The sequence below is a fragment of the Gambusia affinis genome, linkage group LG01, assembly GCF_019740435.1.
Source record: "Gambusia affinis linkage group LG01, SWU_Gaff_1.0, whole genome shotgun sequence".
In the NCBI taxonomy this organism is placed as follows: Eukaryota; Metazoa; Chordata; class Actinopteri; order Cyprinodontiformes; family Poeciliidae; genus Gambusia; species Gambusia affinis.
This window is the reverse complement of record NC_057868.1, coordinates 41039195-41052486: the sequence shown is the minus strand read 5'-3', so window position 1 is coordinate 41052486 and position 13292 is coordinate 41039195. Positions and strand designations below refer to the sequence as shown.

Here is a 13292-nt window from a genome sequence, read left to right as displayed (position 1 = left end):
GGACACACACCACCATCACCATCATCATCATCATCATCATCATCATCATCATCATCATCAGGGTCGGCAGAACCTGGAGGACTGAACGCTGCCGTACCAGGATGCTGTAGAAGAGCTCATGGACGAAGAGGCCCAGGGTGGAGGTGAGGACGTAGGCCAGGTGGTACAGGAACTCCACATCCATCACCATGGCACACACACACTTTGCATTATTTTGTAAATAATGACACATTAATGCCGAGTTGGCATTTTTAATGGACTTTCAATGCAACTTTGCATTAAACGTGTGGTTATTTACCGAATGACACCTGCTGACAGTCAGAGACATTCATACAGACTCCTTCATGTTTATGACCGTGTCATGTCAGTTTTATACACAACCAATCAAATAAAGTGTCTGATTAACCCGAATCAGAACTTTTTCCACAATAATCCTGGAGCTGATTTTTCACTTTGTGCTTCAGCGTTTTGCTAACTTTGAAAATGTTCAGTGTACTAGCTAAACAATGATAGTATCAACGTGATTGAATTTAGCATTAGCTTCTGCTAACTACCACGTTGGTCTACCTTGTTAGCATTAGCAAAACAACTGTTTATGGTTAGCATTACAGAGCTAGTGCAGCTAACTTCTCAGCTGGCGCTGCCCGTCACTGCTGAGCTGTGTCTTACGTTGAGCGATCCGAGCAGGATGAGCGTGTTCCCGATGCCCAGGTGGTAGATGGACCGGAGGATCAGCGCCAGCGTGAGCGGCTGCAGGCCGTACTGCTTGGAGACCAAGCCCAGGACGGAGAGCCCGGTCAGGATCCAGAACAGCATCAGCAGCATGGAGTCATCGATCGCTCCTAAACAGGAAGAGAATGGACCAATCAGAGGGAGTTTCAGAGCTCTGATGGTTCCCGAATCCTCAGTCTGATGAAAACTGATGTCTAAAAGTGAAAGGAACCCAAACATTTAACTAGAAGTGACCAAAGATCCGCCCACACACCCTGGCCAGAGTCGTAGGGGTAGAAGAAGGCGATGATGAGGTTGATGAAGACGGCCAGGTTGAAGGAGATGGTTCCCCACAGAGTCATCCTCCTGGAGAACCAGTACAGAACCGGCATGCCTGCAACAGACCGGACACACGCTCAGAGCCGGAAACATCCGGGGATGTTACCGGCCGGCGCTCTGCTCTCACTCCTCAGCTTCTTCTGCCACTCCATCTCTCCATGCAGGAACGATGTCTGCTCAAAGAAGTGTGTGACCTTTGACCCCTGCTCGTCCTGCTCCGTGGTGTTGAAGACTCTGAGCTTTGACTCCTCGGTGAGAAACTCGCAGATGGGATGAACAGGAAACACAATCTGCTCCATGCTGCGGTCCTCACGCACAATCTGGAGAAATGAAGCAGGAATGACAGGAAGAGCTGGAGAAACTTCAAATTAAAAGACCTGAAACATTTACAGGGGCATTTATTTTGTGAAAGTATTTTTCAAAAGTTCTTCAGATGAAGAACTACATCATCAGCTTGATGACGAAGTTTGGGATGATAAAGGACCTCGATCTGAGCCGTGAGCTGGTCGTAGTAATCCAGAGGATCCTGATCCACAACCTCAGCTGGAGCCGAAGACTTCAACATCTGGGACAGAGGACGGCTCTGGAGGGTCAGCTGCAGGGGAGAACGGTTGGATGAATGGTTGGATGAATGGTTAAATGGTTGGATGAACGGTTGGATGGTTGGATGAATGGTTGGATGGTTGGATGAATGGTTGGATGAACGGTTGGATGGTTGGATGAATGGTTGGATGGTTGGATGAATGGTTGGACGGTTGGATGAATGGTTGGATGAATGGTTGGATGAATGGTTAAATGGTTGGATGAACGGTTGGATGGTTGGATGAACGGTTGGATGAACGGTTGGACGAATGGTTGGATGAACGGTCGGATGATCGGTTGGATGAACAGTTGGATGAACGGTTGGATGAATGGTTGGATGAACAGTTGGATGAATGGTTGGATGAATGGTTGGATGAATGGTTGGATGAATGGTTAAATGAATGGTTGGAGGAACGGTTGGATGGTTGGATGGTTGGTCAGATGTATAGTTGGAGGAACAGTTGAACGGTTCCCCCAACCATTCAAAGATGTAGAGTTGGTTGGATGATTGATCAGATATTTGGTTGGATGGTTGATCAGATATTTGGTTGGATGGTTGGTTGGATGATTGGTTGGACGGTTACCATGGAGGAGATGCCCTCCTCGCCCTCCTTGTTGTTCTTGGTCGGCTTCAGGAGGTTCTGCAGAACTTTATTGTGTCTCGCCAGCTGCCAATCAGAACCCAGTATCAGAACAAACATCTGGTCCAATAGAATCGCATCAGAGGAGTCCAGCAGCCAATCGGGAGGCTGCGCGTCATCACCTGCTGCGCCAGGATGTAGATGTTGTGTCCCACATCCCGCGACGACACCTCCGCCTCCACCTGGTCCTCCTCCTCCTCCTCGCTCTCCTGCTGGTACGCCTTCTTGATCACATCCACCTGCAGACACGCAGCGTGAGACCAGGCCGGGTCAGAACCTGGATCCGGACCGGACTAGAACCAGGTCAGAACCGGGCCAGAACCTAGATCAGGATCAGACTAGAAACAGGTCAGAACCGGGCCAGAACCTGGATCAAGACCGGACTAGAAACAGGCCAAAACCGGGTCAGAACCTAGATCAGGACCAGACCAGAACCAGGCCAGGCCGGGTCAGAACCTGGATCCTGACCGGGCCAGAACCAGGCCAGAACCGGGTCAGAACCTGGATCCCGACCGGGCCAGAAGCGGGTCAGAACCTGTATCCAGCCCTCACCAGTTCCCTCGGTCGCAGGTTGAACAGGATCCTCTCAGCGTTCTCGTTGTCATGACGACTCTCCATCAGCGCCAGCAGCAGCTTGGAGGCGTTGTCCTGGCAACAGAAACAGAAACATCTGCAGCAGAAAAGCCAAACATTCAACCAGGAGAAGATCAGCCAATCAGAGCAGCTGCTCGGTGCTGCCCTCTGGAGGCAAACATCTGTAATTACACGGCTTTGAATGCTTTTCGTCTGAGGTTCAATTTAAAATCCAACAGAAACCAAAGCTGGGAGGAAAAGAACCAGAACTGAAATCCAAGAGAAATAAAAAGATCTTTGAAGGATGGAAGCAGTCAAACAGAAAATGTGGTACAGAAAAGCAGAAACCAGAGATTTCCAGCCAATGTTGGTGTTTTATAATACAGTAAAACTTAATTATCACAAGTCTTCAAGGATAAATCTGATTCAGACAAACATGAATTATTTAGTTCATCATAAGGAACCTGAAATAAATCATGTATAACAGCAAGTCTAAGTTATATTTAATAAATAAGTGCCTTGAAGTAACATAAGTTGTAATTTGGTGATTTATAATAATTAAATATGTTCAAACTGAATATGATTTCAGTAATGAGATTATTTATAATTTGTATCAAGTGTCACATAATTGTCTTAGTTCTTATGTTTAGGTCACAATTATTATTTTCTGAAAATCTTTTTTTCTTTGTTTCCTTTTCCTGCATATGGAGGACAAAACCTGCCAAAATGATATAGTTAATACAAATAAGTTGGAAAGTTTTCACTTTTTCTGTTTGGATGTAGTATTTGGCACACTGATTATCTTACCAAGCCATTTGTTTTATTTCTATATTTACTGCCAGTTTTGGCAGGGTCAGTCCTCCGTACCTGCACATGTAAACGTCTCAGGTGTTGTGTAGTTAAAACCTACAGACTTGTTATATTTTTTAAACTTCTAAAAGATTTGAGTGATTTCTGTGAGAAATCCCAACCTGAAACTGATTGGATCAGATCAGACCGGATCGGATCGGATCAAACGGGATCGGATCGGAGAGGTTAACGTGGGTAAATACTGATTTGTGATCTGCAGTCACTGCCGACCCGTTCAGGTGAGAGCAGCCGACCCGCTGTACCTTCAGCTGCAGAACCATCTCCATCCGGTACCGACACAGTGGGCTGATGTCGTTCAGGATCAGCGCCGTGATGATGTCGATGCCGTTGGACTCGTGAGTCACGATACATGTCTGAAAAACAGAAATCCACGACGGGGATCAGTTTTCCTCTGGACTCCGAGTTCTGGAGTCAGGCTGAGCCTTATGACCGTCTGGCTGTGGAGTCCTGGACTACAGGCTCGCCGGACCGCTCACAGTAAAAAGACTTTGTGGTCGAATGGACCCGGTCCCTTACGACCGGTGCAGCCATGTGTTGGCCGGGGTTTGGAACTGATAAAGAAGGCTGGACTGGGACTTCTGAACTGACCTCCACAAAGACTTTGTTTAAAGAGCAAGGATTGTTCTGAAACTTTGGGTCTGACTGTGTGTTGGAGCACCTGGTTCTCCTGGCAGGGGCCCTGGCAGTACTCTGTGAGCGTCTCCAGGGTCTGGATGATCAGGTGGACGTTTGATTCGTTGATGTAGAGGCCCAGCAGGCCCAGCCCGCCGGTGGTGCTTCCACACATGATGTCCAGGAACTGCAGCGTCTCACACACCAGGTTGTAGTTGTTTTTATTGTTCTGGCAACGCAGAAAGTTCTGGGAACACAAAAATCATCAAGACATGAGCTGGCTCATCTCCAACACTGTGATTCTTCTAACAACCACCAGGTGGTGCTGTGATGACCTGGACTGGGACGGCTACAGCAGCTGATCATCTGGACCTGAGTAACTAGAAACAGTCCAGAACATCTTGTTTAATGTGACCCAACCGGACCAGCTGGAGAACCAGAGGAGAACCAACCGGACCTGAGCAGCAGGGTGAACACGACCCAGACCAGAAACAGGAACCAACCTGTTGATCCGGTTCTTATTGGTTAACATGAACCAGGATACAGATTCCTGCTGTTTGTTGGTTATCTAGTCACTATTGGTACCAGATAACTGACACTTACTGGTGAACTGGTCTGGTTTGTGAACCAACCTGCAGCTACAGTTGGCTGGTTGTTAGCTACAGATGGCTAGTTAGCACTGACTAGCCTGCAGCTGGTTGTTAGCTACAGTTGGCAAGTTAGCACTGACTAGCCTGCAGCTGGTTGTTAGCTACAGTTGGCAAGTTAGCATTGACTAGCCTGCAGCTGGTTGTTAGCTACAGTTGGCTAGTTAGCATTGACTAGCCTGCAGCTGGTTGTTAGCTACAGATAGCTAGTTAGCACAGACTAACCTGCAGCTGGTTGTTAGCTACAGATGGCTAGTTAGCATTGACTAGCCTGCAGCTGGTTGTTAGCTACAGTTGGCTAGTTAGCACAGACTAACCTGCAGGTTGTTGTTAGCTACAGATGGCTAGTTAGCACTGACTAGCCTGCAGCTTGTTGTTAGCTACAGATGGCTAGTTAGCACTGACTTGCCTGCAGCTGGTTGTTAGCTACAGATGGCTAGTTAGCATTGACTAGCCTGCAGCTGGTTGTTAGCTACAGTTGGCAAGTTAGCATTGACTAGCCTGCAGCTGGTTGTTAGCTACAGTTGGCAAGTTAGCATTGACTAGCCTGCAGCTGGTTGTTAGCTACAGTTGGCTAGTTAGCACAGACTAACCTGCAGGTTGTTGTTGTGGTTCTCACACAGCAGCTGCAGGAACCTCAGGATCGGCTTCATGATGGTGACTGCTGGTCCCATCTCCGCCTCGACCTCCCGCTGCTCCTCTGCCTGCTGGGTCGGCATGGCGGGGGAAGCAGCTGTTACCGGGGCGATGCCTTGACCGTGAACCATCAGAGGAAGTCCTCCTGAACCAGGAAGAGCCACGTTTCCAGGACATCCATCAGTAACCGTGAGTAACTAACCCTGAACCCTGGTTGCTAACCAGGTTCTATCACCACCGAGCTAACCCCTGACCTCAAACCATCGGACATCGTTTAGACCCACTCACCGGCCTCCAGCTCCTTCTCACTGGCCTTGTGCGTCATTTCACCAACGTTTACAGAAACCGTTGCCTTAATGTCCATCTGAGCTTCTTTCATCCGGTCATTAAGAACCTTGAAGAACTTCTCCGACTTGTTGTCGCCCATCATCAGTTTGTAGAAGGAGTTCTGCAGACAAACAGGAGTTTATATTCATTTCATTGATTTTGTTGGATTTCTCCCTCTGTTCTGTTTCTAGTTTTGCACGACGGCCATCTGGCAGATCCAGGTGTGCTACCTGGATCTCCGTGTTGCCTCCCTCCAGCAGACAGATGGCCAGCTGGATGCTCTCCTGGAAGATCTTCTCGTTCTTGGAGCTCATCACCAGGTCGGTGAACAGCTTCGTTCCTCCTTCCCGGTCCAGACGGCACTGGATGGCCGCCACCGCTCCCCAGTCGCGCTCCTGTTCGGCACCTGGACCACAGACACATCATGAAGTTACTCAGTCAGTCTGAGGAGAACTTTGGTTTCATCCGCTCAGCCTTTTTCTCCCAGAAAGGGTCAAAGTTCAAACGTTAAAGAGTTTTGTGTGAAAACAAATGAAGTCAACAGTTTATTGTTTGTGCAGGTTACACAGATCAATCTGAAGCTCATTGGAGTACCACAGGGCTGTGCATTCGGCCCACTGATTAACTCACTAATAGTTTTCTTTCCATTTAACCAGCATCTGATGAGAAGAGGAAAGGCTCTCATTGCAAACAGTGATTTGAACAAGTCATGTCTGTGAGGAGATAAACAGGATGACGAGCCGCTGCATGAGCAGAGAGGGTATGCTAACTGATTAGCATCATGTCAGTGAATCCGACAGGACCGACCCGGCTCTGATCCACCACTTACCTCTTAAATAATCATGTTCTTTCTATAGACGTATCTTTTTATTTATTTATATTTAGTTATTCTTTTCAAAATGTAACAATTTCATTGATTTAGTTTTTCACAATTTAATAATCTTATTATTTAGTTCTTTTCATTTTTTGTTTTACTTAAAGGAGGTGGATGAATGAAAGGTCAACTTTAAGGTCACTGTGTTCATGTTTTACATCAAGTATAATAAAAAACGTCTGGATGAAAAATCTCTTGGACCAAAAAATAAAATCTGAAAATAAATATTAATATAATCTTAATATTAGAAAATATTAAAGTAAAAAAAAAACCCCTAATGTCTCTGAATAATGAAATCAAACTAACATTTCTTGTGAATTACGACTAGTCTAATTTGTCCTAGATAAGGGTTTTTTAAGGCTTTTATTGTGAAGGAGCAACAGGAAGCGTTAGCATCCTGCTAGCAGCAGCAGCTCCCAGTCGTACCTGTGGCTCCCAGTTCAGCCAGGTCGTTCTTCTGGTTGCTCTTCCTGTTGGAGAACAGGTAGTTCTGCAGCAGAACTTTGCGCAACAGAATTCCCTGAATCCAACCGGGTCAGAAACACAAAACGGATTTAGAGTTTTAAACATATTTTTGCTCAGAAGAAGCATCAGAATCACAGAGACTGAGCCTCAGGTTGACCTCTGACCTTTTCATCAAAGTCCAGGGTCCTGATCAGCATCTCCTGCAGCGTCCGCAGCACTTTGATGCACAGCTTCTCCTCTGAGGACATCAGCGCCTTGGTGTGCTGGATCAGCCTGCAGAGACACAGCAGTGAACACCATTTCCCAGCATGCCTCTGGCAGCGGCCGCTCAGACCCGGCCGACCTACTTGGAGATGAAGCCGCCGGACTCGCAGCGCTGCCGCGCGTCGCTTCCCTCCAGGAACAGCAGCTCCGGCTGGTGCAGGACGTCCACCAGCACCGACAGCTCCGCGTTCACCAGCGGCTTCAGCCGCTCCTCCAGGGTGTTGATGACGTCCTGGGGAGGACAGAGAGGACGGGACGGTGAGGACAGAGAGGACGGGACGGTGAGGACAGAGAGGACGGGGGACGTTATTAGAGAGGACATCAGCTGCTGTAGCCGCCGCTGCGTCCCCCATGGCGGCGCGGCGGCGTACCTGCAGCTTCTCGATGATGTTCTTGTAGTCGTAGGGGACGGGTCTGGTGCTGCGTGTCGGCGTCTTGTAGGCGGAGCGGTTCAGGGTGTTGACGGCCAAGCTGGACAACAGGTTGTTGATCAACGCCTCCAGCTCCAGAGGGAGAGAGATGGAGCGGTTCTTAGCTGAAGACGCCCAGAAGAAAACAGAAACCTGTTTTTAGGCCTTAAAGACATTTTTTGTCCAGAAATGCAGAAAGTTTATTTTGGTCTCTCCCGGAGTGTAGATGTAATATTCCTGTCATGGAGAACCAGAGGCTTCATGATCGGCTCAGAAAGCTTATGTTTGATGTTTGGCTGCATCTCGACATCTAGAGAGGCTGAGTCAGCAGTGGAGTAGAAGTAAGAAGTGCTACACTGCCACCTGCAGGTGGGAGGCAACATTAAAACCTGATTGGGTTTAAAAATATGATATGTTCAATTTAAGAAGGAGAAGTTCCTTCAGAACAAACTCAGGAGTCTCCAGTCCTTTTCCCAGTTGTTCAGTCTGAATATGAAGCTGCTGAATCTGAGGATTTCAGAAAAACCAACCCAGCAGGTTCTGGTCTTCTGGTGTAGAGGTCAGGTCTGAGGTGGGCGGGGCTTAGTGCGCTACCTGTCAGCGACAGCGTCTTGATGCAGGCCTCCACCTGTCCGCGGTGAGGCGGCAGCAGCCAGGGACAGTCCAGCAGCCGGACGGACGACTGCAGCAGCTGGACCACGATGGTGTGATGAGTCTGAGGGAGAGAAGAGGAGACGGGTCAACCGACCGGAGACCACCGGGTCCGATCAGAGACCGCCGGGTCCGATCAGAGACCGCCGGGTCCGACCGGGTCCGAGTCGCCCCACCTGCAGAGACGTGCTGTTCTCAGAGAAAGGAGAGCTGAAGAAGGCGGTGATGGTGTCGAAAACCACGTTGATGATGTATTTCTCCAGAACCGGGTCGATCAGTCGTTTCTCTCGCTTGTTGCAGACCTGCAGAAGAAAAACGCTCCGATTTAAAAACCTGAGATTTAAACAGGAAGCTGTTGAGCTTCAGGGTGGAATATCATAAACGATATTCCACATTTTCTGCCTTTTCTTTGTTTTTGTTCTTTTGGTTTTAGCAAATCAATTATGAAACGTCAGAAGATTTTTTTTTTATTCACTGGAATAAAAAATGAATTAATCTATAAATTATTTCCTAACGAGGAGCTCTGTTCATTTCAGTGTTTTAGTTTGTAGCCTCCATTTCTACCCCACCGCCCAGGTTCATATCCTCCCCTGTCTTGCCCCAGTTTTGCCCCGGTTTTGCCCCGATTTCTGCCCCAGTTTTGCCCCGGTTTTGCCCCAGTTCTGCCCCGGTTTTGCCCCGGTTTCGTACCCGCGCCATGTCCACGGTGAAATCTTCAAACAGTGTCCAGATGTGGTTGGACGTGTAGATCTCCTTCATCTCCACCTCGGTGTCGACGTAGCAGTGGTTCACAAAGTTCACGTAAGCGATTTTCACCTGCAGACAGACACAGGTGAGACCCAGAACCAGGACCGGAACCCGGACCGATCCCGACCCGGTCACCTCGGTGATGCAGTCCTCGTGCGTCACCACCCGCACCACGTCCTCCAGCGGCAGCAGCGACGTGCATTTGATCTCGGTGTAGACGTTCTTGCCCTCGGCGCAGGCGGCCAGCAGCTCCACCAGAGAGATGTGGTACCTGCTCAGGAAGCAGAACCGGGTCAAAAGCAGAACCGACCTGCAGCTCAGAACCCAGAATCGTTTCTGCTTGAATTTTCAGGTTTTCCAAATATTCCCAGAGGAAGACGTTGATCCAAAACCCGAGTGGTGCATTTTGAATGCAGACGTCTTGTGCTGGATAAATAAACCCGGAAACAGGAGCGTCTGATTGGATGGCGGGCGGTTGCCGTGGTTACCTGAGCGGGCTGTTCTCCCGGACGCCCTCCCTGCTCTCGGCCATCAGCTCCAGCATAGTGGCGAACGACGCTTTGTCGTTGTAGAAGACGACCACGTCCTCGCCGGCGTTCGTCAGCTGAGACGAGGGGACAGCGTGAGGAGGTCGCCATGGAAACACGGACGCGGCGCGACGGCGGCGTGGCGCCTCACCTCGGTCATGATCATGTCCTGGCACTTCTTGACGTACTTGCCCTCGGCCTTGATGATGGTGTGCAGGAAGTTGAGGTAGTGGACGTGGCGGCCGTGCGTGGCCAGGCAGTGGATGAAGTGCTGCAGCACGCTCTCTGAGATCTCGCTGCACAGCTGGTAGTTGTTGCTGAAGATGTGCTGCACCGTCTCGGCCTCCTGCAGCTGCAGCAGCAGGAGACAACAGCTGAAGGTCAAACATCCAACTGGACCCAGTCAGCAGCTAAAAGGTCCGTTTGTGCTGCTAATGAAAGGTTAAAGGTCAACCAACCCCTCCCACATGCTGCACCCAAATTTCACAACATTCATGTCAAATATTTCAGCAGAAAACTTTTTGTTTTTCCTGCTGTCATTTTAAAGATGTTAATAAAACAGATTCTAGAGGTCAGCAGAGGTCAACCCAGTCAGCTCTGCTACGTTTGGAGGTTCTGATGACGACCTCTGTTGACCTTTAACCTGAGGGCAACACAAACCGTCACGACCCACGGGTCAGAACCAGAACCAGAACCAGAACCAGAATCTTTATGAAGTTCATTTTCATCCAAATCATAAAGGAAAAAAGCAGAAAGTTTTTTAATTCATTTTTTGTTCTTTTTGCTCATTTCAAACTGAGATCTTTTATTAACTTTCTGCTCATTTTTTCCTAATTTTCATCCATCCATGAATTTTATAAAAATAAACTCAGGAGTTTATTTTTATAAAGAGTGTATTTAAAGGTAAAATCACTTTTAGTCTCCAGAGGTGAAGAAAAGTTCAAACTGTGTGAAAATCTGATATGTTTTTATATTTCTGGTCCCTTTTATGTTTTTTTCGTCAGAATTTGCTGCAGATGAAATGCTGCTGTTACAATATCGAGATAATCTGTGTTGTGATGCTGAATGTCACCCCGGGGTTGAGGAACAGGTTGAGGTTCTTGTGCAGCAGCGCCTGGTTCTCCTGGTTCCCCATGCAGAACTTCTGCAGAAACATGTGAGTGTATTTGATGATCTCCTGCATCTTTGCGTCGTTCTGCACAGACAGGAAGAAAAAGTTGAATTTCTAGACAGGAACTCCTCCTCCTGAATAAACCAGGCCTCTGTGCTTTTATTTTGGCGGTCCGGCCCGCCTCACCTTGTCGTAGGAAACCTGCAGCAGGTCCAGCATGACTTTATGAGCTCCCATGTTCTTCAGCAGCCGCTGCTGCTTCTTCCAGACTCCAGAGCTGCACATTTTATTCAGCCGCTCCAGAATCTGAGGAGGAGAGAAGAAAAGACATAATCCACGAAATATCATCACAAATAAATAATCCTCAACAAATAATTATACAAAAAATCAAAAATAAGCATCAGTAGTCAAAAAAAAGATCAAAAAATGATCCACCAAACATAATCCTCAAAAAATAATCATTAATACTCAGAAAGAAATTATCAAAAAATAATCCACAAAATATAATATTTGCTAAATAATCCTATGAAAATAATCCTAAAAATATTCTCCGATAATATTTTATAATACTAAAATATTGATATCGATAAATAATCCTCAGTAAACTGTTGATCATAAAAGTGAAACACGGATTTATTTAAATTCCAATTTCATTAAAAAAAAAGTTACATTTTATTTTTGGAAAAGAAAAAAAAATATTTTATTATTTAAAACCATTGATCTGCAGATTAAGGTTGGATTAATTTCAACATTTCTGTATATTGATTCCATATTGATTCTTTGATCGACGGTAACCTGAGCGGGGAGCGCCTCCCAGCATCGCCCTCTCTGATTGGCTGACAGAAGAGAACGTTCTCACCTCTTTGACGTTCTGGTAGTTCTCGTTTCCTTTCTGCTGCTTCTCTTTCTTTGGCGATGGGCCCTCTGACGCCCCCTGCAGGATGCAGAAGGTACAGCAGGTTGAGATTATGGAAGCTTCCGGGATGAAATCACAGAAACAGCTGATATCCTGAAACCCTCAGGCTGACCTGATTGGTCAGATTCATCAGAGAACTAGAGGCTAAATTAGATTGTAAAAATACAAGAATAAAGACAGAATGCAAACTAATGTAAAAATATGAGAATAAACTCAGAAAAATCTGCAAATAAAGTTGTAATACATCTAAAACAAAAATGTAAAAATATGAGAATAGGTTTGATTAAAGTTGTAAAAAAAACTAGAATAGAACAGTTATAAAAACAGAATAAAATCATAATAATACAAGAATAAATAATTAAAATGACGACTAAGAATGAAACTGTAATAAAATGAAAATAAAGCACTTTGTTTTTAGATATTTGATTTTCAGATGAAATATCAGAAAACATCTCTCTGCAGTCTGCAGGTCATTAACATCCTTCAACGGAAATCAGATTTTAATTTAAATGAATGTGTATAAAATGTAAATGTGTTTTTTCTCACCTCCAATTTCTCCTTCTTGTCCTTCTTGTCTTTCTTCCCGTCTCCTCCACCCGAGCTCTTCTTCTCCACCCACAGCTCCGACTTTTCCACCAGCGTGCGGAGGCGATCCAGGTCGGCTTTAATCAGCTTGTAGTTTTCCACGTCCAGCGTCGAGATCAGCAGCTGCACCTGGAAACACCAACAGACTCAGCGGTTCAACCAGAGGAGGCAGCAACATCAGGCTAAAAGTCAGAATTATGAGACATAAATGTGTTTTCCTGCTGCTCACCTGTTTGAAGGTGTGCAGCACTTCCTGCCTCTGGCTGAAGTGCCTGAAGAGCAGCTGCAGCGCTCCGGACACCAGGGGGGCGTAGTTGTGCATCGTCAGATGGATCAGAACCCGCAGGAACATCCGGCCTCCTTCGTCGTCCACTTCCAGGATGCTGTTCATCTTCCTGCACAGACACAACTCCTCAGCACCCGCAGCCTTCAGGAAGCAGCGGGCCAACATGGCCGACCACACATACCCGACTCCAAACATGGCCTCCGCCTGGTCGCCGATCTGCTGCAGGTTGACGGTGGCTGAAGGAGGAGAAGCCGTCAACACTCAGAAAAATCTCAAACATTTTAACAGAGTTTCAAACTCCCACCTGCTATTTCCACGTTAGTGGTGGCGTCAGCTTCAGCCGTGGGATAAACCTCCAAGAACTCCTTTTTGAAGACGGAGAGCAGGAAGGACAGACGGTAGTCCAGCCGAACGTTCAGGATGAACTGAGGGAGGAAACAGAGCCACATGTTTACAGTAACCAACACCAACAAAACAACTGCAATACAAAGTTCATGTCAGGGTCTGTAATGAATTAA

General features: G+C 47.1%; 1 protein-coding gene across 1 annotated transcript in view; it reads right to left on the bottom strand.

The window, feature by feature from the left end:
* The window catches only part of itpr3 (inositol 1,4,5-trisphosphate receptor, type 3), a 41089-nt gene that overhangs the window by 3267 nt on the left and 24530 nt on the right, over positions 1–13292 (bottom strand). The window contains exons 24-53 of the mRNA XM_044129851.1: positions 13079–13199; positions 12956–13010; positions 12718–12883; positions 12450–12617; positions 11847–11921; positions 11174–11293; positions 10949–11071; positions 10028–10228; positions 9838–9953; positions 9485–9620; positions 9293–9418; positions 8779–8904; positions 8546–8666; positions 7913–8076; positions 7625–7773; positions 7442–7550; positions 7239–7332; positions 6169–6344; positions 5900–6059; positions 5569–5756; positions 4375–4575; positions 3959–4069; positions 2826–2921; positions 2396–2512; positions 2217–2300; positions 1535–1645; positions 1178–1370; positions 986–1105; positions 670–842; positions 98–259 (exon numbers count right to left, since the gene is read on the bottom strand). Of these exons, the coding sequence (XP_043985786.1) occupies positions 98–259; positions 670–842; positions 986–1105; positions 1178–1370; positions 1535–1645; positions 2217–2300; positions 2396–2512; positions 2826–2921; positions 3959–4069; positions 4375–4575; positions 5569–5756; positions 5900–6059; positions 6169–6344; positions 7239–7332; positions 7442–7550; positions 7625–7773; positions 7913–8076; positions 8546–8666; positions 8779–8904; positions 9293–9418; positions 9485–9620; positions 9838–9953; positions 10028–10228; positions 10949–11071; positions 11174–11293; positions 11847–11921; positions 12450–12617; positions 12718–12883; positions 12956–13010; positions 13079–13199 (4062 nt within the window). The remainder of the gene's footprint in view (positions 1–97; positions 260–669; positions 843–985; positions 1106–1177; positions 1371–1534; positions 1646–2216; positions 2301–2395; positions 2513–2825; positions 2922–3958; positions 4070–4374; positions 4576–5568; positions 5757–5899; positions 6060–6168; positions 6345–7238; positions 7333–7441; positions 7551–7624; positions 7774–7912; positions 8077–8545; positions 8667–8778; positions 8905–9292; positions 9419–9484; positions 9621–9837; positions 9954–10027; positions 10229–10948; positions 11072–11173; positions 11294–11846; positions 11922–12449; positions 12618–12717; positions 12884–12955; positions 13011–13078; positions 13200–13292) is intronic.